General features: G+C 45.5%; 2 protein-coding genes across 7 annotated transcripts; both read left to right on the top strand.

Annotated features, from left to right (window-relative positions):
* Positions 1-11,816: 11,816 nt before the first annotated feature.
* LOC133115224 (lipopolysaccharide-induced tumor necrosis factor-alpha factor homolog) lies at positions 11,817-16,022 on the top strand. 4 transcript variants are annotated; one of them, XM_061225022.1, is made up of 5 exons: positions 11,817-11,962; positions 12,670-12,803; positions 13,146-13,211; positions 14,449-14,596; positions 15,560-16,022. In XM_061225022.1, exons 2-5 carry the CDS (start codon positions 12,692-12,694, stop codon positions 15,663-15,665), a joined length of 432 nt encoding a protein of 143 aa, XP_061081006.1. In that variant the 5' UTR covers positions 11,817-11,962; positions 12,670-12,691; the 3' UTR covers positions 15,666-16,022. The 4 variants fall into 4 exon arrangements, with proteins under 4 accessions (XP_061081006.1, XP_061081005.1, XP_061081008.1 ...); XM_061225021.1 differs by having other exon boundaries at positions 11,832-11,981; XM_061225024.1 differs by having other exon boundaries at positions 11,872-11,962; positions 12,645-12,803.
* A 471-nt stretch (positions 16,023-16,493) lies between these two features.
* Positions 16,494-21,759, top strand: znf1124 (zinc finger protein 1124). 3 transcript variants are annotated; one of them, XM_061225018.1, is made up of 5 exons: positions 16,494-17,014; positions 18,616-18,841; positions 19,028-19,155; positions 19,554-19,665; positions 20,212-21,759. In XM_061225018.1, exons 2-5 carry the CDS (start codon positions 18,634-18,636, stop codon positions 21,114-21,116), a joined length of 1,353 nt encoding a protein of 450 aa, XP_061081002.1. In that variant the 5' UTR covers positions 16,494-17,014; positions 18,616-18,633; the 3' UTR covers positions 21,117-21,759. The 3 variants fall into 3 exon arrangements, with proteins under 3 accessions (XP_061081002.1, XP_061081003.1, XP_061081001.1); XM_061225019.1 differs by lacking the exon at positions 16,494-17,014 and adding an exon at positions 17,078-17,407; XM_061225017.1 differs by lacking the exon at positions 16,494-17,014 and having other exon boundaries at positions 18,465-18,841.
* Positions 21,760-25,281: the final 3,522 nt, after the last annotated feature.

The raw sequence follows: 25,281 nt of genomic DNA on the forward strand, positions 1-25,281 counted from the left end.
GGCATTTCACAGATAGTCATTTTCCACAGCAACTTTTTTCACAGCAATATTGTCAATGAGGTGAGACTGTTTCACCTATTTCATGCTTACCAGTGGGGTAAGACAATTTCATTTTCACAAAAAATTTAAACAAGCTATTATTTTCTACTTGAGAGAAAGAAATAACATTTTAAGTCTCATTGCGAGAATAAAACAGTTGTTAAAACAGCCTTTTTTGCAGTGCGATAGCTCTGGAGGATAGAGATGCCAGTCCTGCTGTAAAATCCAGCTATGACCAGCTTGGAATGACCAGCTACCTAGCTTCACCTGGCCAACCCATGTTGAGTATGGAGCTGGTCTGAACTGGTCAAGCACCTAGCGGCTGTTCAAAACCTAGCTTGAGCTGTTTTTTTCAGCAGGTAGGTGAAGTGGCTGGGAGAGAAAGCTGACACTGGTGCCTCCCGCCGCCTGCGTACGGCGCGTGCGCGTGTGCCCTGACTGAAACTCCACCGGGAGCAGGGACAGGAGCCATCTCTGGCTAATCCCATAAAAGCAGGTTGTTTATGTTGGTGCCGGATTAGAGTTGACAGGTTTTCTCTGCAAAAAAAAAAAAAAAAAAAAAAAAAACCTACCTGACTCATCCTTTGTGGATCTAGGGTTGGGGAGAGAAGGAGAGAGAGATGTACAGATATGGAGAGAGACAGAGAGACAAAGCGAGTGAGAGAGACAGTGAAAAACAGAGAGAGAAGCGAGAGAGGGTGGGGGGGCGTGGAGACTGATTACACTGGGAAGCTGTGCCCTTCTCCATCAAGGTCTTTTTGAAGATTGTGTCTGATCTCGGATACCTGCGTGGCGTTTAATGAACGGGAGATTAAGCCGCTTTGCTTCTGCACTTTCTCATTGCGGGTTAGGACATAAACCGGCCCACGCAGCCGTCCCTCAGGACCGAGTTCACCAACCGCCGCATGGCAAGAGCTACGGAAAAATATAGCGCTGCCGCAAAGGGTGAGCCCAGTGACTGCAAACCACTTAAGTCCCACTTAAATCTAAAAACAGGGGATTGGAGGAGAAAGATGCAAACATTCTCACGGTTCGTTCTGTCTGCCCACCTGTTCCCCTGGAGAAAAGTCTAGCGCTGTTCCTGGAAGCTGCGCTTCCCCTGGTTTCCCATTAGAGGCCCGTGCCACAGGGCAGCCCCAGGGCGGTGTGTGGGTATGGGGGTCCGTCCTCCGGGGCTGGGCCCAGGCACACAGGCTTTCTCGCTCCGGCAGGTTGGAGGGAGGGAGAGGGCGATGAAAGAGGAGGTAGTGTACCACCCTGCACTGGCAGCTTTCTTTTCCAAGATGCAAATCAATCTTCAGCGCAATTCTGCTTTATTTCTATACCCCTTTCACAAAGACACTGGGAATTAGGCACGGTCAAGCCCGAACCCCCAGAACTCCCCAGTAGAAACACTCACTACACTACACACTACAAGAGACACTTGACAGAAAAATGTGCCTACAATTGCTTTCTCTCTGTTCCCCACTGGAAAGGGCTCCATCCATGCTCAACGCTTTGCAAATGCCAGTCAAGCATGGCTAGTTTTAAACATAGGCACCCCCCTAGGTCTGTGGTCACTACCTTCCAAACTGAAAACTGCCAATATAACAGACTGGCATTTTATCGTTAAATTGTGTCCCTTGGGTGTCTCGGTGGCGCAGCCTGTAGAGCACTGACCGCATGCTCATTGCGAGCCGCGACGTCGGCGGTTCGAATCCAACCGTCATTTCTCGCATGTCTTTACCTCTCTCGCTCCCATTCTTCCTGTCTCTCTATACTATACTGTCCAAAAAGGCCTAAAAATATATATTTTTTAAAAATTGTGTCCCTTAATTCCCTAATTTTCTTGTGTCAGAAAAGGCATTGTATAATTAGAAAATGCCAGTCTGTAAAAGACCATGTACCATTTCAATGTCCTGCAGGTTGGACCAGTAAAGCACAGGTTATGTTACTTTACTGGCATTAAGTAGATGATCTTACACAGAGCGACACATTTTGCATTTTGTATTGCACCCATAGATGCAGGTGGATATACGTATGCACTGAAGCCGCTCGGGTAAGAGTGTCCTACGCCCTGCTATCATACGTGCTGTAGTATTGCACATTTGGTAGGTTGGTGACTGGTAGAAGTTTGGGAAAGTGACCTTGCCCTGCTTGCTGTATTTACCCACTGCGTACATAAATCGCCACAATTCCCTGCTTGCCCTGCCTACGTCAAGCATGTGACACCAAACCCCAGCAGGCCACAGTTCTCCCTTCATACTACATGGGGAGGGGTCAGAGGTCAATGTTTTCCACTCCAGTCACTCCACGCCTGTCCCAGCAGCCTCCATTTCAGGGACACGGTGGCACATGGAGGGGTGGCAGGGGGCCATTTGAACTCCACTACCCACTGGAGCTATGAACTGCCCTGAGACCCTGTCACTTTTTTATTATTTATTCACACTGCCTTTCTTCAGGATGGTGTAGCACAGTATCCATCTGGGATTTCAACCCCTCGTCTTCTGGTTATGAGCGCTGTTCCTGTCCTTTTCGCTCTTCTGTATCATATTCGGACCCCCACTGATTTATGCTGACGGTTTAGGAATGGCCTGTAGGCATTCATAGGCGCGTCTCGCAGCTAACAGGAACACGCTCTTCTATCTGAAGAGCCATCGCATCTGTTCCCTTGCAGACTGCCATCCGAGCGGCACTCTGGAGTCCGACCACTGCTTCCACAGAAGGACTGCACAGAGCAGCTGATTTTTAGCAAGACCGCTCAAAATGGCTGACAAAGACATATCCTGGATTTCCTGTGAGTCATGGGCAGGTGGGCTTTTCCCTCAAAAACCCATCTGTGTTCTGAGGCAGAACAGGTGTGTTTCTGTGTGTGTGTGTGTGCTTGCCTTTGTCTGGTCTTGTGTGTATTGAATGTGTGCATATGCATGTGCATGTTTGCAGCGTAATGCATATAAGGTGCGTGTCTGTGAGTTGCACCTTTATCCCGGAACACGGCTGTAAGTGCTTTTAAAAGGGACTGCTGCCATAATGGCTGAAAGGCAGAATCTTGTCATATTCGGCAGTTATGACCATGCTCCCCTATACAGTGACCCCCCACCCCCCACCACACATCTCCCCCCCCAACTCGGGTAATGAAAACCTCCCCCTCTCCACCAGAAGGCGGCGCCACGCCCGCTGCCTGCAAGGCCACTTTATCGCTAAAAACCCATATTTACTAAAACATATTAGATTACGGCTCTCTAATCTCCGTCGCCATATGTCTCGCGCTCCGGCGGCCGGTGCGTCCGCAGCCTGGCCCAGCCACGGGCGCGGCGGATAAATCACATCCCGCCAACGGCCACGCGGCCCATCTGCTCCTAATCTACCTCTCCAACATCTGCCCCTTTCTTATTTCATTACATACCCTCCCGGTCTCTGACGCAGGAGGTGCCCGTCCGTCCCCTTCTCTTTGTCGCCTGCAGGGAAATCAAGATGGGGTCGTCTTCCTGGGTGGCAGTCAGGTTCGGCTGTAAGGGAAATGGACTCGCCTCTCACCAAGGTATAGGTTTGATTCCCTGGTTGGTGGGGTACAGCGGTTGTACTCATGAGAAAAAAAATGACAATAATTTCAGCTGTTGCTTTTATCCAAAGCGACTTGCAGTTGATTAGACTAAGCAGGGGAGAATGCAGGGTTAAGGGCCTTGCTCAAGGCCTCAACAGCTGCGTGGACTTTATCATGGCTACACCAGAGCTTGATCCACTGTCCTTCTTAGCCACTAGGCATCAGGGCAGGGCAAGCTTGAAGTTACTTGAGGTCACCTGAATTGCTTCACTTGACTTGACTGTTTGGGGAACTTGTATGTAAGCTGTGTAAGTGGCTTTGGGTGAAATGCCTAAAATGTAAATGCGGTGGAATCATCAAGCTTACCCTGCCCTGTCGTGCCCTTATCGGAGGAGTCTGATTTACACAAGGGATGGGCTGAAAAACACATCAGGGTACGACCTGCAGAGATTCAAAGTCTCTACAGCTTACAGTCCACCATACAAAGTGGTGTATACAGCTTACAGTCCACCATACAAATGCAGTGCATTATGAGGAAAAAAAACAAGATCAATTTCAGTGGTTTTCTTGAAATGCGCCGCTACGAGACGTGAGGTTTTGCTAAACTATGGAGCGGATATTATGTTGCCATGTTGACGGAGTGATTGGGGGGAAAAAAACGATTACGTTGCCTGTAATGGAAACAGCAATATCCATTCTGGATGGCGGCCGCGTAGCATGGAGAAGCAGCCGCAGGCCCGCCGAGAAGCGCTCGGACCAATAATAATTTCCCAGCTGGAACAGAGCGGAACGTCACTCGGCCTGCTCGGCTAGGGCATTGTGCGCCACACTGATATGAAGCAATTCGCGGCAGCGACTGGGCACAGTATTGATGACAGTCATATCGCAAACAAAATGTCTAGAACCTTGAAACTAGCAGGCAGCAGCCGCCAAAATAGCGATCATCTGAGAAGTCTAGGGAGTGGAGGAATAATCAATATAAGTGAAAGCGTTGCTTTTGCTATCTCAAATTAAGAATGTTACTGGTCCATAGGAAACTTATAACCGAACGCCGCGTGGTCTGTGGCATCTTTTCCATAACCGGCTCGCCACGCCACGGGGCCAGAGCTTGTCTCTGGAAGCAGAATTTATTTTCTCAAAGGGGGTAAGCAATATTTCCATGCAATCAGGCACCACACCCGCGGAATCGGCTACCTCGCTCTCTGCCGTCCCGGGGTTATTTTTCAGTCAGAGGTAGTATCATGGCCATTCAATTTCAATTTCCAGCCAAACAGATAACAAATATAACAATAATGCTTTTTAAAAATTCAATAGAATTCAACTATTTTTAGCACTACCAGGATTGCTATAATACTGAGTTAGACCGATAAAGCCAAATGTTCAAATATTCTGTGAACTTGATGAGATGAAGAGCGCTGTCTGAAATCGATGACGGGTGTATATTCACGTGTTGACAAAAATGTAAAAGATGTTTTGTTGTGGATGCAAGGGACAATGGTTTCATGATTAATATTGCAAATACGTTCTTTAAAAGTAGAACGTTCTATTTTAGAATGTTATCTTTTTGAAGTGGGCTAATTAATTCAGTGTGAAAGAAACCGCGAAGCGCAGGCAAGGCACGGCTCATTCTGTTATTGTTTTTCATTGCGGTATTTTGTGTTCCTCTGAGTGATCGTTTAACATCTCTGCTGGGTCCCCGTGTTAATAATGAGTCTCGCCGCTACCTCAAAATTGTTTGGCACTGATGCGCCAGCGGGAATGCTGCCAAAGATTACAAGCCTGGTCTAGCGCACGGAACATTAAAGTAGCTCACGGAAATCGATGCAATTGCGTGCAATGAGAGACAACGAAGAGGGGGTGTGGGGTTTGTCTATGCCATATATGTTTTATATTTTGAACTTTATTTTTAAAACTGTAATTTGTGTAAAATCTTTTACTTTAAAACGACACAGTAGAATTATTCATTACTTACCGTGTTAAGAAATGTCGGCTAAAATTTGTCTGCAAGCCAGATGCAGTCATCGAAAGAGCCATATCTGGCTCGCGAGCCATAGGTTCCCGACCCCTGGTCTGTGGGATTCCTATGACTCCTAACTGCTGTTGTTCTTAATTGTTGTTCTTCGTTTTGTACAGCTAGTGTGCGAACCTTTTCCTTCGCTCCTTAACAAAACCCTAAACTTGTCTCAACCATAACACTTTCTCTTCTCCCAACCCCAATGATCAGCTCATGCTGAATACCAGCGTTCACAAGAGTGTCCAACTCACGGACTATCCCTGTTGGGATGGCAAACCGCAGATGGTATGGTGTCTGAAAGACGAGAGAGAGAGAGAGAGAGAGAGAGAGAGAGAGAGAGAGAGACGCTGTCAATTCAGCACCTCAGGTGTTTCCCCGGCCCACCCCCCAGCCCAAAGTCTAAGCTGCTGAGCTCAGCCATGACTCCCTCACCTCAACCCCTTCTGTCTGATTTACTGTGTGATCAGCAGGGTCTCATTTCAGCTGGACACTCCCTCATTCACACACTCACTCACTCAATCACTCACTCTCATATCACTAACTCACTCACTCACTTGCTCAATCGCTCACTCAATCACTCACTCAATCACTCTCACTCTCACTCACTGTCACTAACCCACTCACTATCTCAGTCACTCACTGTCTCACTCAATCTTTCACTCTCACTCTCACTCACACTCACACACTCACTCACTCACTCACTCTCTCACTCTCGCTCACTCACTTAATCTCTCATTCACTCTCTCAGTCACTCAATGGCTCACTCACTCTTACACTCTCACTCCCTCAATCACTCACACACTTAATCAATCGCTCACTCACTCACTTGCTCAATCACTCACTCACTCACACACTCACTCACTCTCTCACTCTCGCTCACTCACTCACTTAATCTCTCATTCACTCTCTTTCTCAGTCATTCAATGGCTCACTCACTCTTACACTCTCAATCGCTCAATCACTCACACACTCACTCACTCACACACTCAATCACACTCACACACTCACACTCTCACCCACTCACTCAATCACTCACTCAATCAATCGCTCACTCACTCACTTGCTCAATCTCTCTCACTCACACTCACACTCTCACTCTCACTCAATCACTCACTCACTCAGTCACTCACTCACAGGGTAATTTAGGCATTTTCTCACATGTGGATCTGAGGGGGGTCTCGCTGTAAAGTTGTGATGTGTTTCAGGGATTTGAGGGCACAGACAGAGATTGCATTGTGAACTTCATCCTGGCACCAAAACGTCTTACTCAGGCAGATCATTACAAATGCATGGAATAACTTCCCAGGTTGTAGCAGCAGCATACACTCTCAGAGCAAGCCTGGTCCAGGAATGGGCCACTGTTTGTGTTGCTTCTTGCTCCAGCTGGGCTAACTGAAGGTTTTCTCTTGTAAAATCTATGTGCATTTCTATGAACGATTGATCAAAATCTGTTATTTTGCAAAGCTCTTCTCTTTTTATATTAAATACATACACGAAAGTCCAAACGTATAGAGCAGATATGTTTGCTAGACTTCAACACTTCTCCCTCGAATGTATCTCACCTCATTGTGAAAATCTATTTTGCAATAAGTTGCAATTTGCGCTGGTGATTCCATGACAGTAGTGGACAGGTTGAGAGAAATGTGCTTTTTCTGAGTGGTAATTTTACATGGTCTGACTCTCCCTCATACGTACTCAGATTTATATTCAACAGATTTACCCTACTCCTTGGAGTATGTAATGCTGCTGCTTTGATTCTCATTAAGGGAAAATGCAGGCAACATCACTGAACACAAAGGCAGTTTCTCTCCCTGGCTTGGACGTTTGTGAGCCCAGGGACAGGCAGCAAGGTCAGAGGGTCCCATGAGTGTGTTCCTCCCACAGTCACATACACCCACACACACACACACACACACAGGCATACACATGCATATATGCACACACATACATATACGCACTCAAATACTTGCACATAAACTCATACATATATGCACACAGATACAGACAAATGGTAGCAGCTCTGCAGCAGACAAAAAGTCCCTACAAAGAGTCATTAAGACTGCACAGAACATCATTAACCAACAGCTACCTGCCCTGGACGACATCTTCGCCTCCCGTTGCCTGAAAAAGACACACAACATCCTGAAGGACTCATTCCACCCCGCCCATCACATGTTTGAACTGTTGCCCTCCGGAAGGTCCATTAAAACACGCACCACCAGATTTATAAACAGTTTCTATCCCAAGGCCATTTCCATACTGAACTCCGAACTGAAAACCATGTGCAATATGGACTAATTCCTTTTTAACTGCATGCATGCACTTTGTTCTCATTGATGAGAAATTGACTTTTAATCCTTTTTAACTGCATACGTTGGTACTGAGCGCATGGTATAAATGTGGTGTGTAGAATGAGTGGAAGTGAATGAATGGAAGTACTTTTTCTTTTTAAATCTTTTATACTTATTGATGAGTTCGGTTCTAGAGTGCACCTGATTTTCGTTGTATGTCTGTACAATGACAATAAAGAATCTTGACTCTTGAAATACATAGACATGAACACACGCATACTGTATATGCACACACACACACACAAATACATACACACACATAAATGTGTACACACATCCATGCACATACACACAAAAATACATATGCACACAAATACAGTACCAGTTAAAAGTTTGGAAACACCGTGCCTTTTTCTGGATTTTTTGATTCATGTTTTATTTTCACTGTTTGTAATCAAGCAATTCATATGTGGTCAAAGTGCAGATTCTCATATTTTATTAAACCATGTTTTTATACATTTTGGTTGCACCATGTAGTAATTACAGCTATTTTATACATAGCCCCCCATTTCAATGTTTGAGACAATTTAACATAATGTCAAATAAAATAGTCGTGTTTTGTATTTGGTTGCATATCCATTGCATTGCAAGCAACTTCCTGATGTCTGTGACCTATCAACATCACCAGAGTTTGGATATCTTGTTCTCAGGTTGTCCTACAAGCGATACTATAACTCTTTGCATTTGAATGGATCTCTGTGGGAATCGTATTAATCAAAAAATGTAGAAAAGGGCAAGGTGTGTCCAAACTTTTGACTGGTACTGTAAAAACAAAAATACTTGTTCAAACTCACAAGCAAAAAGTGCAGCATTCTTTAGCAATGCTGACTCTAGCTGATCTTGAACAATGTTTCTTACGCAACACCGCAAATAAATCTCCTGAAATCACAAGTTGTTTTATCCTTTTTTGCTAACATGGAAAGCTAAGATACAAATAGAATTCAAAAAGCTAAATTTGATTATATACAATGATGGTGACGGTCAAAAGCCTATATTGCTCCCTGTTCCCACTGCTTCAAACAACCTACCTGCTTACATGCTTATGTATTTATCTTAAACTGTGGACCAATTAAATAACGCCATATATTCCAATTAAAGTAAATCTAAATCTGGTAATGAAATGCACATTTTCTGTGTATTTCTCACAAAAGGGGGGCAGCCTGTAGCCTAGTGACAAAGGTACCTGCCTGGGACCCAGAAGGTTGGTAGTTCAAGCCCTGGAGTAGTCACGACAAGATCCGCACAGCTGTTGGGCCCTTGAGCAAGGCCCATAACCCCACATTGCTCAAGATGGATTGTCCCCTGCCTAGTCTAATCAACTGTAAATCGCTTTGGATCACTAAATAACAAATTATTATAAATTATAAAAGCATACACGCTCACACATTTGCACACGCACGCACATGTGCACGCATGCAGACGTTCAGTGCACATGGAAAGTTCTCTCTTGTTGAGATCTGGGGCAGGCTGATTATGTTTATGGGAGCTGTCTGAGCAAGGCGAGATGGAAGCCTCCAGAAGGATCTCTCTGGAGTCTCATCTATGATGTCACTGCTCTGCCCAGGAGGGAATTTAGGAGGATGGTGACAAGACCCTCACAATGTTCTCTAAATTCAACCCACCATAAATTCCGCTTACATACTATAAGTATATATATGAGTGTAAATGCTCTGGAATTTGTCTGTTTATACCATCTGTCCTTTCAGTGGCTTTTTGCAGCTGTGAGCTGTGAGGTGTGATGTGTTCTCCTGGGGTCTTGGTGCTGAGGGAGGCCATCATTCATCAGTCAAGGTCAGTTGTTTGCCCCCTCCCCCCACTGACACTAAATGAATAAACTTACCCACGCCCCAGTAATTAGAATCTTGTCTGAAGTGATACACATCGAACTCATTCACCCAAGCATTACTATAATTGCTTAATTTGTAGAAAGGGGCAATAATATGGTGCTTATATAAATGGAATTATATACTATTATATTATATAGAAATAGACTATAAGGTGCATGTGTTCATCCCGCACTGCTCATGCGAGTGTCCAAAGAAAAAGCAGCAACAGGGATTTAAAAATATATTTCAGATCCTCATTTTGGAATTGACGAATGGTGCTTCGGCGTTAACGCTCTGCCGACAGTATGCGAGCAGCCCCTGCAGCCTGAGAACACGCTCGCCCCGCGAACCGCGTAACTACAGCAGAAGGCTAGCCCTCATTGGTGGAGAACAGTGTCACTCACGTGTGAGAACTGGTTCCCTGCTTGTGCCTGATGTGTCATTGGGAGGACCAATGTAAACACTGCAGGGGCCCTGTTTGTGTTCATAATAAGCACCATTATACCAGCTGAGACAGCCCCAAGTCCCCAGTAATGTACAACCTGACTCAACACACAGCGCTTTTTATACAGGGACAGTGCTGGACATTGTTATCCCTAAATATTCATTGACTGCCACTTTCCCTTAAGTTGTAATCTGTATCCATACACAAGCATGTTTATTTAATAGGTGATCATATCCGCTTTTTTATATGGCCAGTGACAGGAAGTACTCAAGTTTCTCACCGAATAGAGGAACCAAAATGTGCTTGGTTGTGTTTATACTTGTGTACAGGAAACTACTGTGTACAGGTGCCTCCTGTAATCTCTACAGCAGTGCACACCCTTGTGTACAGGGTGCTGAGAGAAGACGCTGGGTGAGGCACGCAGAGAATGGAGGCAATCATAGAGCAGCGACACGTCGAAAACGCGCGGACACCGCTGTCAAAATCACCCCACCTCCATTTGTGTGCTTCTTTATGGTTCCGCTTCCTTGCCTGTTGGACCGTTTCTGTTCTGTCAGGTGAGCTGAGACCCAGCCCCTTACGCCTGGTTCGGCTGACAGGAAGCCGTTAAATGACCCAGCACCCAGCATGGGGCGTGGCGAGCGCAGGTGTACGTGAGTGAGGTTTCGGCGCACTCCGTAATCGGAAGACGCGCTTCAGCGTTCAGGTGAAAATACATCAGCGCTCACTATCTTGACACAGACATTGAATATCGTTTCCCACTCACTTGAAAGAGCTGAGGCCTGAGACCTGACTGGAGAAGGGGTTTAATGTGGAAGGGTGGAGGGGGAGAGATGGATGAGAAGCATATGAGCTGTTGTGCAGAGGGAATGCTATTCATTTACCCATTCCTCTCCTGCCCTCTAGTGGACCAAGCGGACAATTATCCTTCATTCTTATATTCACTGGGCAGTCAGTGCAAGCCGGCGTCATAGGCAGGTGGTCAATTCTGTGTCTCTCTTATGGATATTTAACAAGACTCCCTAGTTCCCCCCCTGTTTTGAATTTTTTTTTACTGAGGTGTGACAGCAAAAATGAGAACGACAGATTGGAGGGGGTTCAGGCCTTTTTTGCCCTTCTGTTACTCTGCAAAGCATCCTTGTGACAGTTTTCATTTAAAAATGCGAAACTACAAATACTATAAGAAATTGAGACATGTTCACACTGTCCATGTACTCAATCAGACGCACACGCAGCCCTGCACATTTTAACTGTGTTTGTGAAGACCCATTTGTGGCGAAAGGATCATGGCCTCTGTGAACAGGACCGTTTCTCACTTCATTTGTTCAGTCACAGATACATATTTGTGTCAAGGCTGCGGTTTGGGGGAAGGAAGCCAGAAAAGCAGACCAAAGCAAACCAAAAATGTCAGGCAGAGATCAAAAAACCACAAAAACCGAAAGCCTTTTCTCCACACGCACTTTTGGTCTGGTTTGTTTACTTTTGGAATTCACAAGAAAATCCTAGTTTGAATCACTCAGATGCATTTGTTGGTCTTCACGGAAATATTAGATTGTATGATACCAGCCACTGCTATATGAATGCAGCCATGCTCCACCCACGTTTCCTCTGCGGTAAACACACTGCAGATAAGTGTTAAGTGCTGCTTCGGTAACTTAACAGGAAGTTTCAGACTTCCTCCTTCTGTCAGTCTGTCCGTCTTGTTTTAGATATCCAGGCACCTCCTGCACCTCCTCTACCCTCTCCTCCAGGACACACAGACGGGTGAGTCTGCCACAAAAAGGTCATTTTATTGGGTGGCTAGATGGGTAATGTTTCTGTGTACCCCTGATTGGTTGGATAGATGGGTGATGTTTCTGTGCTCCCCTGATTGGTTGGATAGATGGGTGATGTTTCTGTGTACCCCTGATTGGGAATGTCTTCTGTTATGATGTGGAAATGAAAAGGGACATTTGTCTTCCTGAAACGAATTTCATCTCGTTTGATGGAGCGTGAGGCAAAGAGTGTGCCTGAGTGTATGTGCATATATGTTTTCTCTCTCTCTCCCTCTCCCTCTCCCTCTTTCTCCCTCTCTCTCCCCCTCTTTCTCCCTCTCTCCCTCTCTCCCTCTCTCTATCTCTCTGTCTCTCTGTCTTTATCCCCCTCCAACCCTTTCTCCCTCTTTCTCCCACCCTCTCTCCCGTTTCTCCCTCTCCCTGATGTGGCTCAGAGAAAAGTCCAGGCTCGGTTGGAAAAAAAGAGGAAGTCGGCACTGCATTTCACTGCTTTGTGAAAGCACAAGATTTGTGTGTCCATCATTAATATAAGTGGACGTTGGTGTCGACATGACCAAAGAGAACAAGTACTTCCTCCAGCTGACGCAATGCTCTGAATGTCAGTTGGGTGGCGACACTACAGTATCGGTAGTCACCGGGCCATCCTTCGTCTCCCTTGTTTGTGTGTTAAGCACTGTGGCTGTCTGCTCTGCTCAGGCTGTGGCTGGGATCAGTCATCATGGAGAAGGACCAGAGACCCCCCCAGGACTTACCCCCACCATACACAGCCAACTACGGCGGTATCAATCCACCCCCCCAGCCAGGATTCCTACCAGCCCCCAACCCAGGAGGTAAGTGACTTCCTTTTCCTCCTATGCTGGACTGATAGACGACATTGTGGCTCAGCTCAGCCTGCCAGAGGAAATCGGCCGGTGAGGTTGGGCACACACACCGCGGTATGTGTGAGGAAATCGAGTCCAAAGTTAAAATAATGGCGCAATCTTTTCACAGTCTGAGCGTGGAATGTGCAGGCTGAGCCGAGACGCACGACATTTTCGGCGAGCGAGTTTCCCCCTCAGCGTGCGGTTTCCGCTTTCAGACGCCCCAGCAACAACCCTCTGCATTACGTCATCGGCCCAAGTAACTGAGCCCACCTTGCAGATGAACATCTTTCACTCTATTTTATTTTCAAGGTCCCGGGCCCTCCACGAACCAGCCACCGGCCCAGGGCATGGGGGTGCCCGCTGCGACCCCGGCGGGTGAGTCACCAGTGTTTCGTACTTCTCATGGTTCCCTGTTTTTCAGTCAGTAATCTCATATTTTCTGAAATCCGTAGGTGTCACAATTATTGGCACCCCTAAAAATTATTGTGAATAAAATCAAGCAAAGTTATATTGCCAATACAATTTTACTTAATTTCGTTAATCTCAGTCTAAAGGAACTATGCCATGTCATCACATCACTTGGGCACAAAATAAACATACAGTAAAGGGCTAATCATACAACTTAGCATAGCAAGGGCAATAATAAAAAATAAAAAAACACATGTTGCAAAGTTGCCTGGAAGAGGACGCAAGTGCATATTGTCCCCATGGGCGGTGCTGAAGATGGCGAGGGAGGCCAAGGATCACCGTTTAATAATTGCAGAGATTGGTTGCATCATGGGGTCACAAAGTCTCAAAAAGAACCATAAAATGGCACCTTGATACCAGCAAACACACTGGAAAGGTGGCACAAAGACAGCCCTTACTGAGCACAATAAACAAAACCAAGCATCTGGAGAGACTGGAAGAGAGTGCTATGGTGAGATGAGACCAACATTGTGGCCATACACACCTTGACATGTTTAGCAGCAAAATGACTCCAAACGAACATCAAAATCCACTCAGAAATGGTTAAGTGAAAACAACATCCATGTTCTGCAATGGCCATCTCAGTCTCCGGACTTCCCATCAAAAACCTGTGGTCTGAACTGAAGAGTTCTGGAGAGCCGGTGTATATGCAGGACTAACTCCAGTCCTGGAGGGCCGGTGTGTATGCAGGACTAACTCCAGTCCTGGAGGGCCGGTGTGTATGCAGGACTAACTCCAGTCCTGGAGGGCCGGTGTGTGTGCAGGACTAACTCCAGTCCTGGAGGGCCGGTGTGTATGGAGGACTAACTCCAGTCCTGGAGGGCCGGTGTGTATGCAGGACTAACTCCAGTCCTGGAGGGCCGGTGTGTATGCAGGACTAACTCCAGTCCTGGAGGGCCGGTGTGTATGTAGGAACTAACTCCAGTCCTGGAGGGCCGGTGTGGATGCAGAATTTTTCTGCCACCAGTTACCCTGGCTCAATCAGCTAATTAGCCATATGCAACATGACCGATTCACTCGTAAATTGGACCACAATAAAATTCTACTCGGCAAGAACATTTATCAGCTGCTGTTCATGGCTAAACTGCTCGTGGCTAAAAATGATAGATCTTGTCTGAAATCCAGGTCTGGTCTGTCTCCTCAGGGTCGCGGGTAGTTCTTGTACCGGGTGGCCTATCCGAATTTCCCAGCCAGACCCAGTGCCCATTCTGCCAGCAACTGGTTGTCTCACACGTCGAGTACAATTCCGGCCTGCTCACCTGGCTCATCTGTGGCGCCTTGACGATTGTGGGGTAAACAAATTTAAATTATAACTGTTTTGTGCACTTTATTTTAGGTGAAAACAAAAGCCAGCCTCCCCAAAGGCCTCTCTAAGACTCTAAGGGCAAGTTTCACAGACACATTACATTACATTACATTGTAGTCATTTAGCAGACGCTCTTATCCAGAGCGACGTACAATAAAGTGCAAATCACAACCAGGCACGGTTTAAGCCTATTCCTAGACTAAATTCCACTTTGAGCAGATTCTCCATACAAAGCACAATTTTGTTCAATTTTGTCTGTGAAACTGGCCCATAGACCAAAAAATGCAATCTGATCTGTAGCACCTTTCATTAACTTTGTCCCCCCTAGAGGGCAGCTTCTAACTATTTTGTACTAGTCCTATAAGTGTCAATATCTTGAAAAATATTTACTGCATCCACATGGTCAAAGAATTAAATTAAAAAAGAGGCTTGTACCATTCAGTAATTTGAGACAAAACTAATTTATATCAGAGCATGTACATACAGAGATTATTTTTTTTATATTGCTCTACCCTCCTGTAAGTTTTCACACTAACCCTAAAACAACACACCTCATTCAACAGCTAGAGATCTCATTGAGCTCCTAATGAATAGAATCAGTTATGGTGAATTAGGGTTAAAATGAAAGCCCACAGGGCAATAGATCTCCAGGGACAGTGCTGGGAAGCCCTGCTGTAAGGTTTATATGGTCCCTGTAAGGATTATGTGGTCTCTGTAATGTTCCTATGGCCCTATAAGGTTTATCTGGTCTCTGTAAAGTTTCTATGACCCTGGGGGGTTTATCTGGTCTCTGTAAGATTTTTATGGTCCCTTTAATGTTAATCTGGTTTCTATGGCCCCGTATTATTTATCTTGTCCCTGAAAGATTTCTATGGTCCCCTATGAGGTTTATCTGTTCCTTCTATGGTGTCTATGGTACCTGTAAAAGTATCTTCTGTGTCTACTGCAGATGCTGGCCCTGCTGTTTGATCCCCTTCTGTGTGGACGGGTGCCAGGACGTGTACCACCGCTGCCCCAGCTGCAATAACCTTCTGTATGTGTACAAGCGCCTCTGATCTGCCATGAGAGGGAGAGGAAAGGACTAGGAACCGTTCTGAACCGGTCTTCTTCTAATAGTCATTTCTCCTGCTTCATTTGATCATTTTTACTGTTGTGATCTGAAAGCATTCATTTCAATAGAGGGATTCAGCAGATTCCCGGGATTGTATGCAATTAACATGGCAATGACTGCAAAATGTCCTTTTACTGTAAAATCCATTTTTTTAAAATCTTTTATAGTATCTTGTGATGAAAATGCAAATGGCTCAGGGTTAGGAAAAACTTGTGTCGTGTGTATTTGTATTCAATGCAAATCAAGCACATTGTTCATAATGTTGTAGAGAATACAAGAAATACAAGAAATACAATATCTTCATCATCTCCTGTATTTCCTTCTCTCCTGCACATTCTTAAATGTGCTAAAGTTGCCTAGGGTAGGGTTGTATTTTTATTTTTATTTTTTAAACCTAAACTGTTAAACTGCACCTGCGTACCTGTACCTTTTATCTGTTTCTCAACCGTTTGCTCTGGAATTATTTCTGTGTGATATTGGTGATCCCTTGAAATGGAGGGGCTAAAAGCATTGATTCGATTAAGTCCAGCCTTTGAAGAGAAGTGTCTGCAATAGGCTGTTTAAAATAGTTTAAAGTTTCATTTATATGGTAGATTTAACACGCTGAAAAAAGCGTGTGCATTATATGGATTGAGTGAGGCCCAACAAGCACAAGGTTGAGAACTAGAGGGGGAAATGCATATATATACCACCAGGGGGCGCACATGCTAAACGCACTTTTTGGCCAAATTCCGGATAAGATACACTATTACAGTTTTTTTCCGATTGTTTACACACTAAAATTGAATGCTTAGACAAAAGTCACCAAAACCGTAACTTTTGTAACCATGCCTTAAACAAAGGCACCAAAAGTACGAACACATTTTCTGCTTTGCACTTTGTTCGCAATTCTGCAACACACTTCTTGCAAAACACAATACACTGTTTCTTACATTCGACTCTTCGTTCATGAATGAAATCTCTTGCAATCATTGGGAAAACACATCTTAACTTGGCAAAACCCACACACGCACACACACACACACACACACATATGAAAACACGGAGGCAGTAAGAGCAAGGGGCAGAGAAAGAGGAAGAGAAAGAGGAAGAGAGAGATGAGTAGGAGGAGGACAAAGACAAGAACATAGAACGGGACCAGGCAATAGATGGAGATGTATTTCCGACAATATTAGGGCCACTATGGTGGACCACGTCATAAATCATGATGCGGGTTGCTGGGCAGAGAGTCCAGCCCAACCTGAGTCACTACATGGTACCATCCACAATACAGATGTTTAGACTGGAGAACAGGTATGTCTTCAACTTTCTACACTAGACTGTACCTATGTAATTGTTGCACATCGGTCTGCATCACAGTGCAATACAATGTAGTCCTACAATGTTAGGTCTGTGCTCCTCAGTGAACAAAAAAAATAGGTATAGTGCTGGGAAGTACAATTCAGTTTTGATGTTACTGTGTTACAACCTCCTGAGGGTGGAAGGCAACGTCTGTTCACCCATGAACAGGAACTGCGAGAGCAAATCATCGCAGATCACACAACGTTCCATAATTTGAGCCGTCAGTCGGTATATCGACACTCTTACATTGAGTGTCATATTGTGTCAGATTACAATTGAAATACATTTACAGGGATCCATTTGAGAGAAATTGCGTTAAGAGTCAAAGAGCTTCGCTATGTGCAAGTAAGTGTCACTATACTATACTCTAATACAGTAATGCCAGTAGATTGTGTCCTTTTGGCACTGCATAGATACATTCAGACAAAGCAGTATGTGACCTGGGCAGGTGCCATTTTGGGGGGCCATATTTTCCTTGTTGCTCAGCCAGGGATGACATTGCTTGTGATTTGGCCAGACCCTAACAGAAGGTGGGATCCATAAACCATCCACACCATCCCTTATAATCCCTTACAATACTATGTCATTATTTTTGGTTCCATGAGTTTGCAGTAACATATTGTATGGATTACTGTACTGTAATTATACATTTATTTGTGTTGTTCTGTTGTTGTAAAAACCTGCAATGGCAAAAAAAATAAGCATTTCTATTTTTGTGCTTATTGAAATGTGAGTAGATGTACTGTACTGGGACAATCTTTCACAGAAGCCTATATGAGAAAATGTAAAAGGTATACAAAGTACTAAAGACAGCAGTGTTTTGTGTGAAGTACATCAGTGTGTTGTTGCTGCATTGAAAAAGTAATTCAAATAGTGCATGTGTGTATAATTTTGTAGAAAAAAATGCCATTTTGAAAAGGGATTGTTAGGTTTTGATTGAAATGTTTCATTTTACCATATAAATTAGATGTTTTCTCCAAGTGTTGCGTCTTATTTGGCTTGTGTTTAGAATTTTGACACAATGAGGCAAATTCCGCAACAAGTGTGTAAGCAATCGGAAAAAAACTGTAATACGTGCACTTCCACATTGCTGCACCTCAAAAAACTAGCAACATGTTCATTTCAATTTGATATGGCCTTACAGTCTGCCGATAGAAGTATCGCATCAATCGATTGCATCATACACTAGTTATCTATAGTATTTTCAAATTACTGTGGCAAAGTAGATCGCTAAATTTGTAGAAATGTCTCATTTTTGGTGTGTTGCTGTCGCTTAGCCATGTATTTTACTAAATGTGTTTGCCCCGTAATTGCCAAATATGCTGCGTTACAAAGGTGCTCCTTCTTATATATCCCATAATGCTCTTCTTGGCACGTGTGTACACTCTATGGTACGTCGTCATCTATTGAAGAATAGAGTAGAGTAGGCTTTCGCGGACATAATATCACAGAGAAATTTCGCACGCTCTTTCTCTGTATTTATATGGTAACGTTTCCTCTTCTAAACTGATGTGAAACAATTTATTAAAATGTCGTATTCCATTACATTGCAGACGCAGTTGGTTGACATTATGGAGGTATTGGCCAAGGCAGCGGTGGCTGATATTTGCAAGCTTTTCGACGCGGAGTCCGCGGTGCTGCGGTCGGAAATGTCTCGGAGTCAGTACGAAAACAAAGCTCTGAAAAGAAAATTATTGTATATGGAGAGAGAGTTGACGACTGAGCGAGCTCTAAACAATTCGGGAAAGCCAATCTTCACCGAAGCCATCAAAGAACGAGGTACACAATGGTTCCTGCTAGCTCTTGCTAGTTTGCACATTCTATTTCCTTTTCCCCCACGCCACGAAGCGGTGAAAGTGACTGAAATAACAGTGAGCATTATCTGCGCAGATACAATGGTTGTTAATTCCGTATAGAAGTGTGGTCCGCTAATCTAATCAACCCCCTTTTGCCCTCAAATTGTAGGGGTGGAATATTTCCCCGCTATAAGTGTCTTGGAGAAAGAGCCTCGTATGAACATGTGGAAAGATGTTGAACCTATTGGGCACGAAGCTGATGTTGACAGTACCCTGCAGTCAGTCACCAGGGCCGAGGTCAGTCGACTTAACGCTCCAAGCGGTTCCTTGACATGTGATTCGTATTTAGTGCGTCGCATTTTTTCATATGAGATCTTATTCTAGGTTGCAGAGCAAGAAGATTAGGGTTTGTTTTGTAATTTTCTTCAGACTGGTGTATGAGTGATTGTCCCTGTGCACTGTGACTTTTCTAAGTCGTTATGATGAATTCATGCATTATCCGCTGTGTCAGCATCTGACAATTAGAGCTAAAGACTGGTGGTCCTCTATGATGGGTGGTAATTGACTCATTTGGTTGATTCAAGAACGATGACTTGACTGAGCATGTTTGTAGAGTGAGACGGCATGTGTGCTTGCTTGTTATTGTTTAAGACTAGGATATGGGACCTTTTGAATAACTCTCACCCTTTTTGAAGTTTGCAGAATCGATAGAGGAGAGGCCTGATTTCTTTCTCGTGAAAGAGGAGACATTTGAAGAGGACTTTGGGAACAGTGACTCCCAGAGCGCAACGGAGTTTAGCAGGGAGAGTAAGTGCACATTGTAGTTGGTTGAATTAATGATTTGGGCCAATTGGGTGTTCCTCGAATGCATTTGATTGCATGTTACTTCTGTAAATTGTCTTTTTTTTTTTTCTCACCATAAGAAGTTTTGCCCCCTTTAAACAATAATGAATAAAAAACATTTTTAAAAAGCAACAAAAAGAAAATCACAGCGCATTCAGGAATGAAGCAGTAAGTAGCAGCTGAATGTTTTGTTGCTAAACACCCATTCAGCTGAACCCCTTTCCCCTGAGACCTCCTGTGCATTAACACCTGCCTTTCCCCTGAGACCTCCTGTGCATTAACACCTGCCTTTCCCCTGAGACCTCCTGTGCATTAACGCCTGCCTTTCCCCTGAGACCTCCTGTGCATTAACACCTGCCTTTCCCCTGAGACCTCCTGTGCATTAACGCCTGCCTTTCCCCTGAGACCTCCTGTGCATTAACATCTGCCTTTCCTCACAGACCTCCTGTGCATTAACACCTGTCTTTCCCCTGAGACCTCCTGTGCATTAACACCTGCCTTTCCTCACAGAGGTCGCGGAGTGTGACGCTCAAACGGGGGCGGAGGCGGAGTCTGGCTCACATCCTGCCCTATCAGAAGCTGAGCGGGAGCTGGATACGTATCCCGTAGCTGCCGGGACTGCACGCCATGACGACCAGTATGGCCTTTTCCTCGGTGGAGAGAGCGTCAGTATGGCGAAGGAGGCCAAACCGTACGGGGCAGAAAACCAGTTCATCTGCACGTTCTGTGGCAAAGGCTGCGACCATTTTAGTCAGTTTCAGAGACACGTGCAGATTCATCTGGATGAGAAACCAGGAGACCCTGAGACAGGTGCTGACCGTCACTACGGCGGTCTGACCGCAGAGGACCCCCTGGGTAAAGGGACCTTCGTCTGCGTTCACTGCGGGAAGCGCTTCGCTAAAAAGCAGTGTCTCCACGTGCATCAGCGGATTCACACGGGGGAGAGGCCGTACCAGTGCTCAGAGTGCGGTAGGACGTTTTCCAAGAAGTGCAACCTCAAATTTCACCAGCGCACTCACACGGGAGAGAGGCCGTTCAGGTGCTCCAAGTGCAACCAGACCTTCTCCCAGAAGTCGAATTTAAAAAGACACGAGGAGAAACACGTTCAGACCGCGCAGAGGGCCCTGAAGAAGAGCCGCTTCAGCTGCAGGCATTGCGGGAAGGTGTGCGTCTCCCCGTCTCATCTGGAGATCCACCAGCGCACTCACACGGGGGAGAAGCCATACCAGTGCTCTGAGTGCGGGAAGAGTTTTGCCAAGAAGTGCAACCTCAACTTCCACCTGCGCACTCACACGGGGGAGAAGCCGTTCAGGTGCTCTGTGTGCGGGAAGTGCTTCTCTCAGAAATTCAACTTGAAACGACACGAAAGCGTCCACATCATTGGCAACTCGTCCCGACAGAGTTTGTTCAGTTAAGTGCATTGTGGGTAGGATCACATAGGAAAAAGCCACAAGCTGTGCAGAGTGCCCTTATACATAGACTATTACAGTTATTTATGATGGAATCGGATTTCATATACTCGGAGTGGGAGTGATTCTCTTGTATTGTGTAGCTATATGATGTGAAATGTGAGAGAAAGGAACTGAGTACTCAAGATTAAGATAACGTTTTTTAAAATCACTGCCTATGCCTTGTTTTTTCCAGTACCGGGCGAGTCCTTGTGGACAATGGGTTTCACTGACAGCAATTAAGCTTAGTCCTAGGTTAAACTGAGTTTTCTGTGGAGAATCTCCACTCAAAATAGAATTTAGTCTAGGACTTAATCTGTGTCTGTGTAAAGTTGAGTGTTCTTTTCATAAAACCTGGGAGTGGACTTTTAACAAACTGGATATTTGACATTTAATATGTTGTGCTCTACTTTTAACCATTATGTTTGTCCTTTTTGTAAGCTGGTTTTACCATATGAAAGTATTTTATGTCTGTAGAGTTACTCTTAAAACATTTCTGTAAAAATCATCAAAATTGAACAATGGTGTAATTTTTAACTACTATTGTGATCAGGTCAAACTTTGTATTCAAAGTCAATGTATTTAAAATAAATACATTTAGAAAAAAAAGGCCTTCCTTTCTGATTTCTTCTTTGAGATGTCACCAATTAAAAGACAACGGAGGAATTTTTTTCTTTTTTATATTAATTCATTTTTCCCTCCATGTGGAACAGCCAGTTACATTTACATTTTTGTCATTTGGCAGACGTTTTTAATCCAAAGCGATTTACAAGTGCATAGGTTCTTCCACAAGTCAAAGCATCACAGCCATAACTAGGAAAATACACATGGAAAGCTGTTCTAAACATATAGTCGTCATCATAAGTGCATTTCTTTTTCTTTCCTTTTTTTGGGGGTTAGACAAGGGGGATAGGGATATCAGAAAGGGGGGGCGGGGGAAATCAGGAGGGAGGACTAAGGTAGAGTTTGAAAAGGTGTGTTTTGAGTCTGTGTCGAAATAGGGGGAGGGATTCTGCTGTCCTGACAGTGGTAGGCAAGTCATTCCACCACTGAGGAACCAGAACGGAAAACAGGCGTGAACGTGCAGCTCGACCGCCAGGTGCATGTAGAGAGGGAACCATAAGGCGACCAGAGCTGGCAGACCGGAGTGGTCTAACTGGGGAGTAGGGAGTGATCAAGGATTGTATGTAAGGTGGGGCAGTCCCCTTAGCAGCCTGAAATGTGAACACTAGGGCCTTGAATTGGATGCGTGTGGCAATAGGAAGCCAGCGGAGGCCAATGAGAAGCGGGGTGTCATGAGCCGACCTGGGCTGACTGGTGGTCAGGCGGGCTGCAGCATTCTGGACCAGCTGGAGGGGCTTGATGGCACATGCTGGGAGACCGGCTAGGAGGGAGTTTCAGTAATCCAGGCGGGAAATGACGAGCGCCTGGACTAGGAGCTGGGTGGCTTTCTCCGTCACGAGATGGCGGATACGGCGTATATTACACAGAAAGAACCTGCAGGTTCTGGCAGTGAAGGATACTTGTGGAGCCAGAGTGAGGCAGTTATCAAGAGTCACCCCAAGATTCTTTGCCGTCACGCTGCAAAGCTGACTGGAACCTCATTTAATGAGCACGGACTGTATGTTCTTCTCCGAAGAATGTGATGTCAGCCAACACCTCTTTTCACGCTACCGTTTGAAAGGTGGGCAGGTGCAGACTTGAGTCTGCCGAGGGCACAACGTACAGCTCAACAGGCCAACTGGCAGGCACCGGACTGACCAGTAGGAATCACTGGTGTGCGATGAGACCCTGTTCGTGTCCAAAACAACTTACTTGACTACTATTGCGTGTACAAGTTCTACACGACGTCTTTACTCAGCAGTGGGCAGGGAAGCTGCTTTGGACATGCTTTGGTCTGACGGTGAGTGTCAGATGTAGTCGCATCTGGCCTCAAGGGTGAAGAACATTACCCCTGTTCGTAGGGCTGCCGCCTGCTTGGTCTCTCGTGTGCCTAAATTCACGCTTGGCCCGGCGCGTTCGGGCACCCTTCACTGGCTGCCGAAGGCCTCCCACCTCCAGTTCAGATCTCTCTCACACTGGCCTGCCAAGCAGAATGGTACTGCCCCTTCCTATCTTCAGACATTCTGTCCCATCATTCGGGGTTCCATTTGTGCCAAAGACAAGTTGACTGCTTTTCACTACACTTTTGTCTATGTCTCATCGATGCTTATTGTTTTTCAGTTAGATCGCATCTGTTGATATCTATTGCTGTGTCATTCTCAAGTCCTTTTTGACCATGTCATCTGTTTTGTAGAATGCATTGCCTATGTCTACTATGCATATAGGTTACAGTAGCTGATGTTACAGTGTTGATGTGTTATGTCGTTTTCTCTATGTCAACCTGCCGTGTCGTCCGCATTATCGATCACACAATTTCTTCAATTAGTTCAGGAAACGAGGTGGGTTTAATACTGTAAGTGTCCGACTTTATTGCATGCTTTACGTTGTTCGCATTGATTTTCAGTCAATATTCGTGTGTAAGATTTTGTTTAACTGAATGCACATCAGAACTTGATTTTTGACCCGAAATTCTGCCATAGCTATACTCTCATATACTCTCGCATCATAACTAAGTGGATAAGCTACAGCAGTAGAAGTCTACAAAATACATCTAATAAATACCTAATAAAGTGCTCGGTGAGTGTATAGTACACAGTTGTTGAGAAGTTCAACTTAAACTGTTAGCCTAACATTTTCACTTCAGAAGACCGTACAGACGCATGGCAAGACAACGGTGAGGACGACAAAACCCATCACCACATGCTACTGTAACCTGTGAACAATAGCCACCGACAAACAAACCTGGACAAAAGTGTAGTGAAAAGCAATCTAGTTATTTCTGGCAAAAATGAAACCCCATAGCACCAGACCTCTCCATTCAGCATCAGCATCTCTCCCACCCACTGGCTGTGACCTCTCTCCCGCTGGCTGTACCCTCTCTCCCGCTGGCTATACCCTCTCCCCCACTGGCCCTCTCTCCCACTGGCCCTCTCCCCACTGGCCCTCTCTCCCACTGGCTGTGCCCTCTCTCCCACTGGCTGTGCCCTCTCTCCCACTGGCCCTCTCTCCTGCTGGCTGTGCCCTCTCTCCTGCTGGCTGTACCCTCTCTCCCGCTGGCCCTCTCTCCCGCTGGCTGTGCCCTTTGGTGCCGTACTATGGTCGGCGGGTCAGGGTAGTGGGAGTCTCACTGAGCTGGTACCGCTCCTTCTTAGTTTCGTCCTTCATACAATGATTACATTGTACACACCAACTGACAGCAGTGTGTGTACCTGACCTGAGTGCACTGAGCCCCCCTCCCCGGAACACACACTCCGTCTTTCATACACAAACACGCGCACACACACACACATCACACTCCGTCTTTCATACACAAACACACACACGCGCGCGCGCACACACACACTCCCTCTCTCATACACAAACACACTCACACACACACTCCCTCTCACAGACACAAACGTACACACACACACGGACGCACACACTCCCTCTCTCATACACACTCACATTCTTAAAAACAGCCCTGACCCAATCCTCAATGCTGGACTGACACTACAGTTGCAACAGACTTGGAGGAATCATGAAATAACTAACATGTCTGCCCCAAACAAAGCCTCTCCTCTCCTCTCCCCTCCTCCACTCTCTGCTCTCCACTCTTCTCTCACTCCTCTCCTCTCTCTCACTCTCCTCCTCTCTCTCTCTCCTCTCTCTCTCTCTCTCTCCTCTCTCTCTCTCCTCTCTCTCTCTCTCCTCTCTCTCTCTCTCCCTCTCTCTCTCTCTCCTCTTCTCTCTCTCTCTCTCTCTCTCTCTCTCTCTCTCTTCTCTCTCTCTCTCTCTCTCTCTCTCTCTCTCTCTCTCTCTCTCTCACCCTATATCCACTACTCATCCTCAGTGAGTGTGCACTACATGTACCATTCATCTACAAATCCCCAGTGAGTGTACACCACACAAACACACTTGCATTAAAGCGAAGGCGGCTTGGACTTCTATTACTATCTATTACTATTATTAATCCGCTATTATTTGCAACACTGACTTTCTCTCACTCACTTTCGTGCTCTGTCTCTTGGGTTCTCTTTCTCTCACATGC

Source organism: Conger conger, chromosome 16 (genome assembly GCF_963514075.1).
Source record: "Conger conger chromosome 16, fConCon1.1, whole genome shotgun sequence".
Taxonomy (NCBI): Eukaryota; Metazoa; Chordata; class Actinopteri; order Anguilliformes; family Congridae; genus Conger; species Conger conger.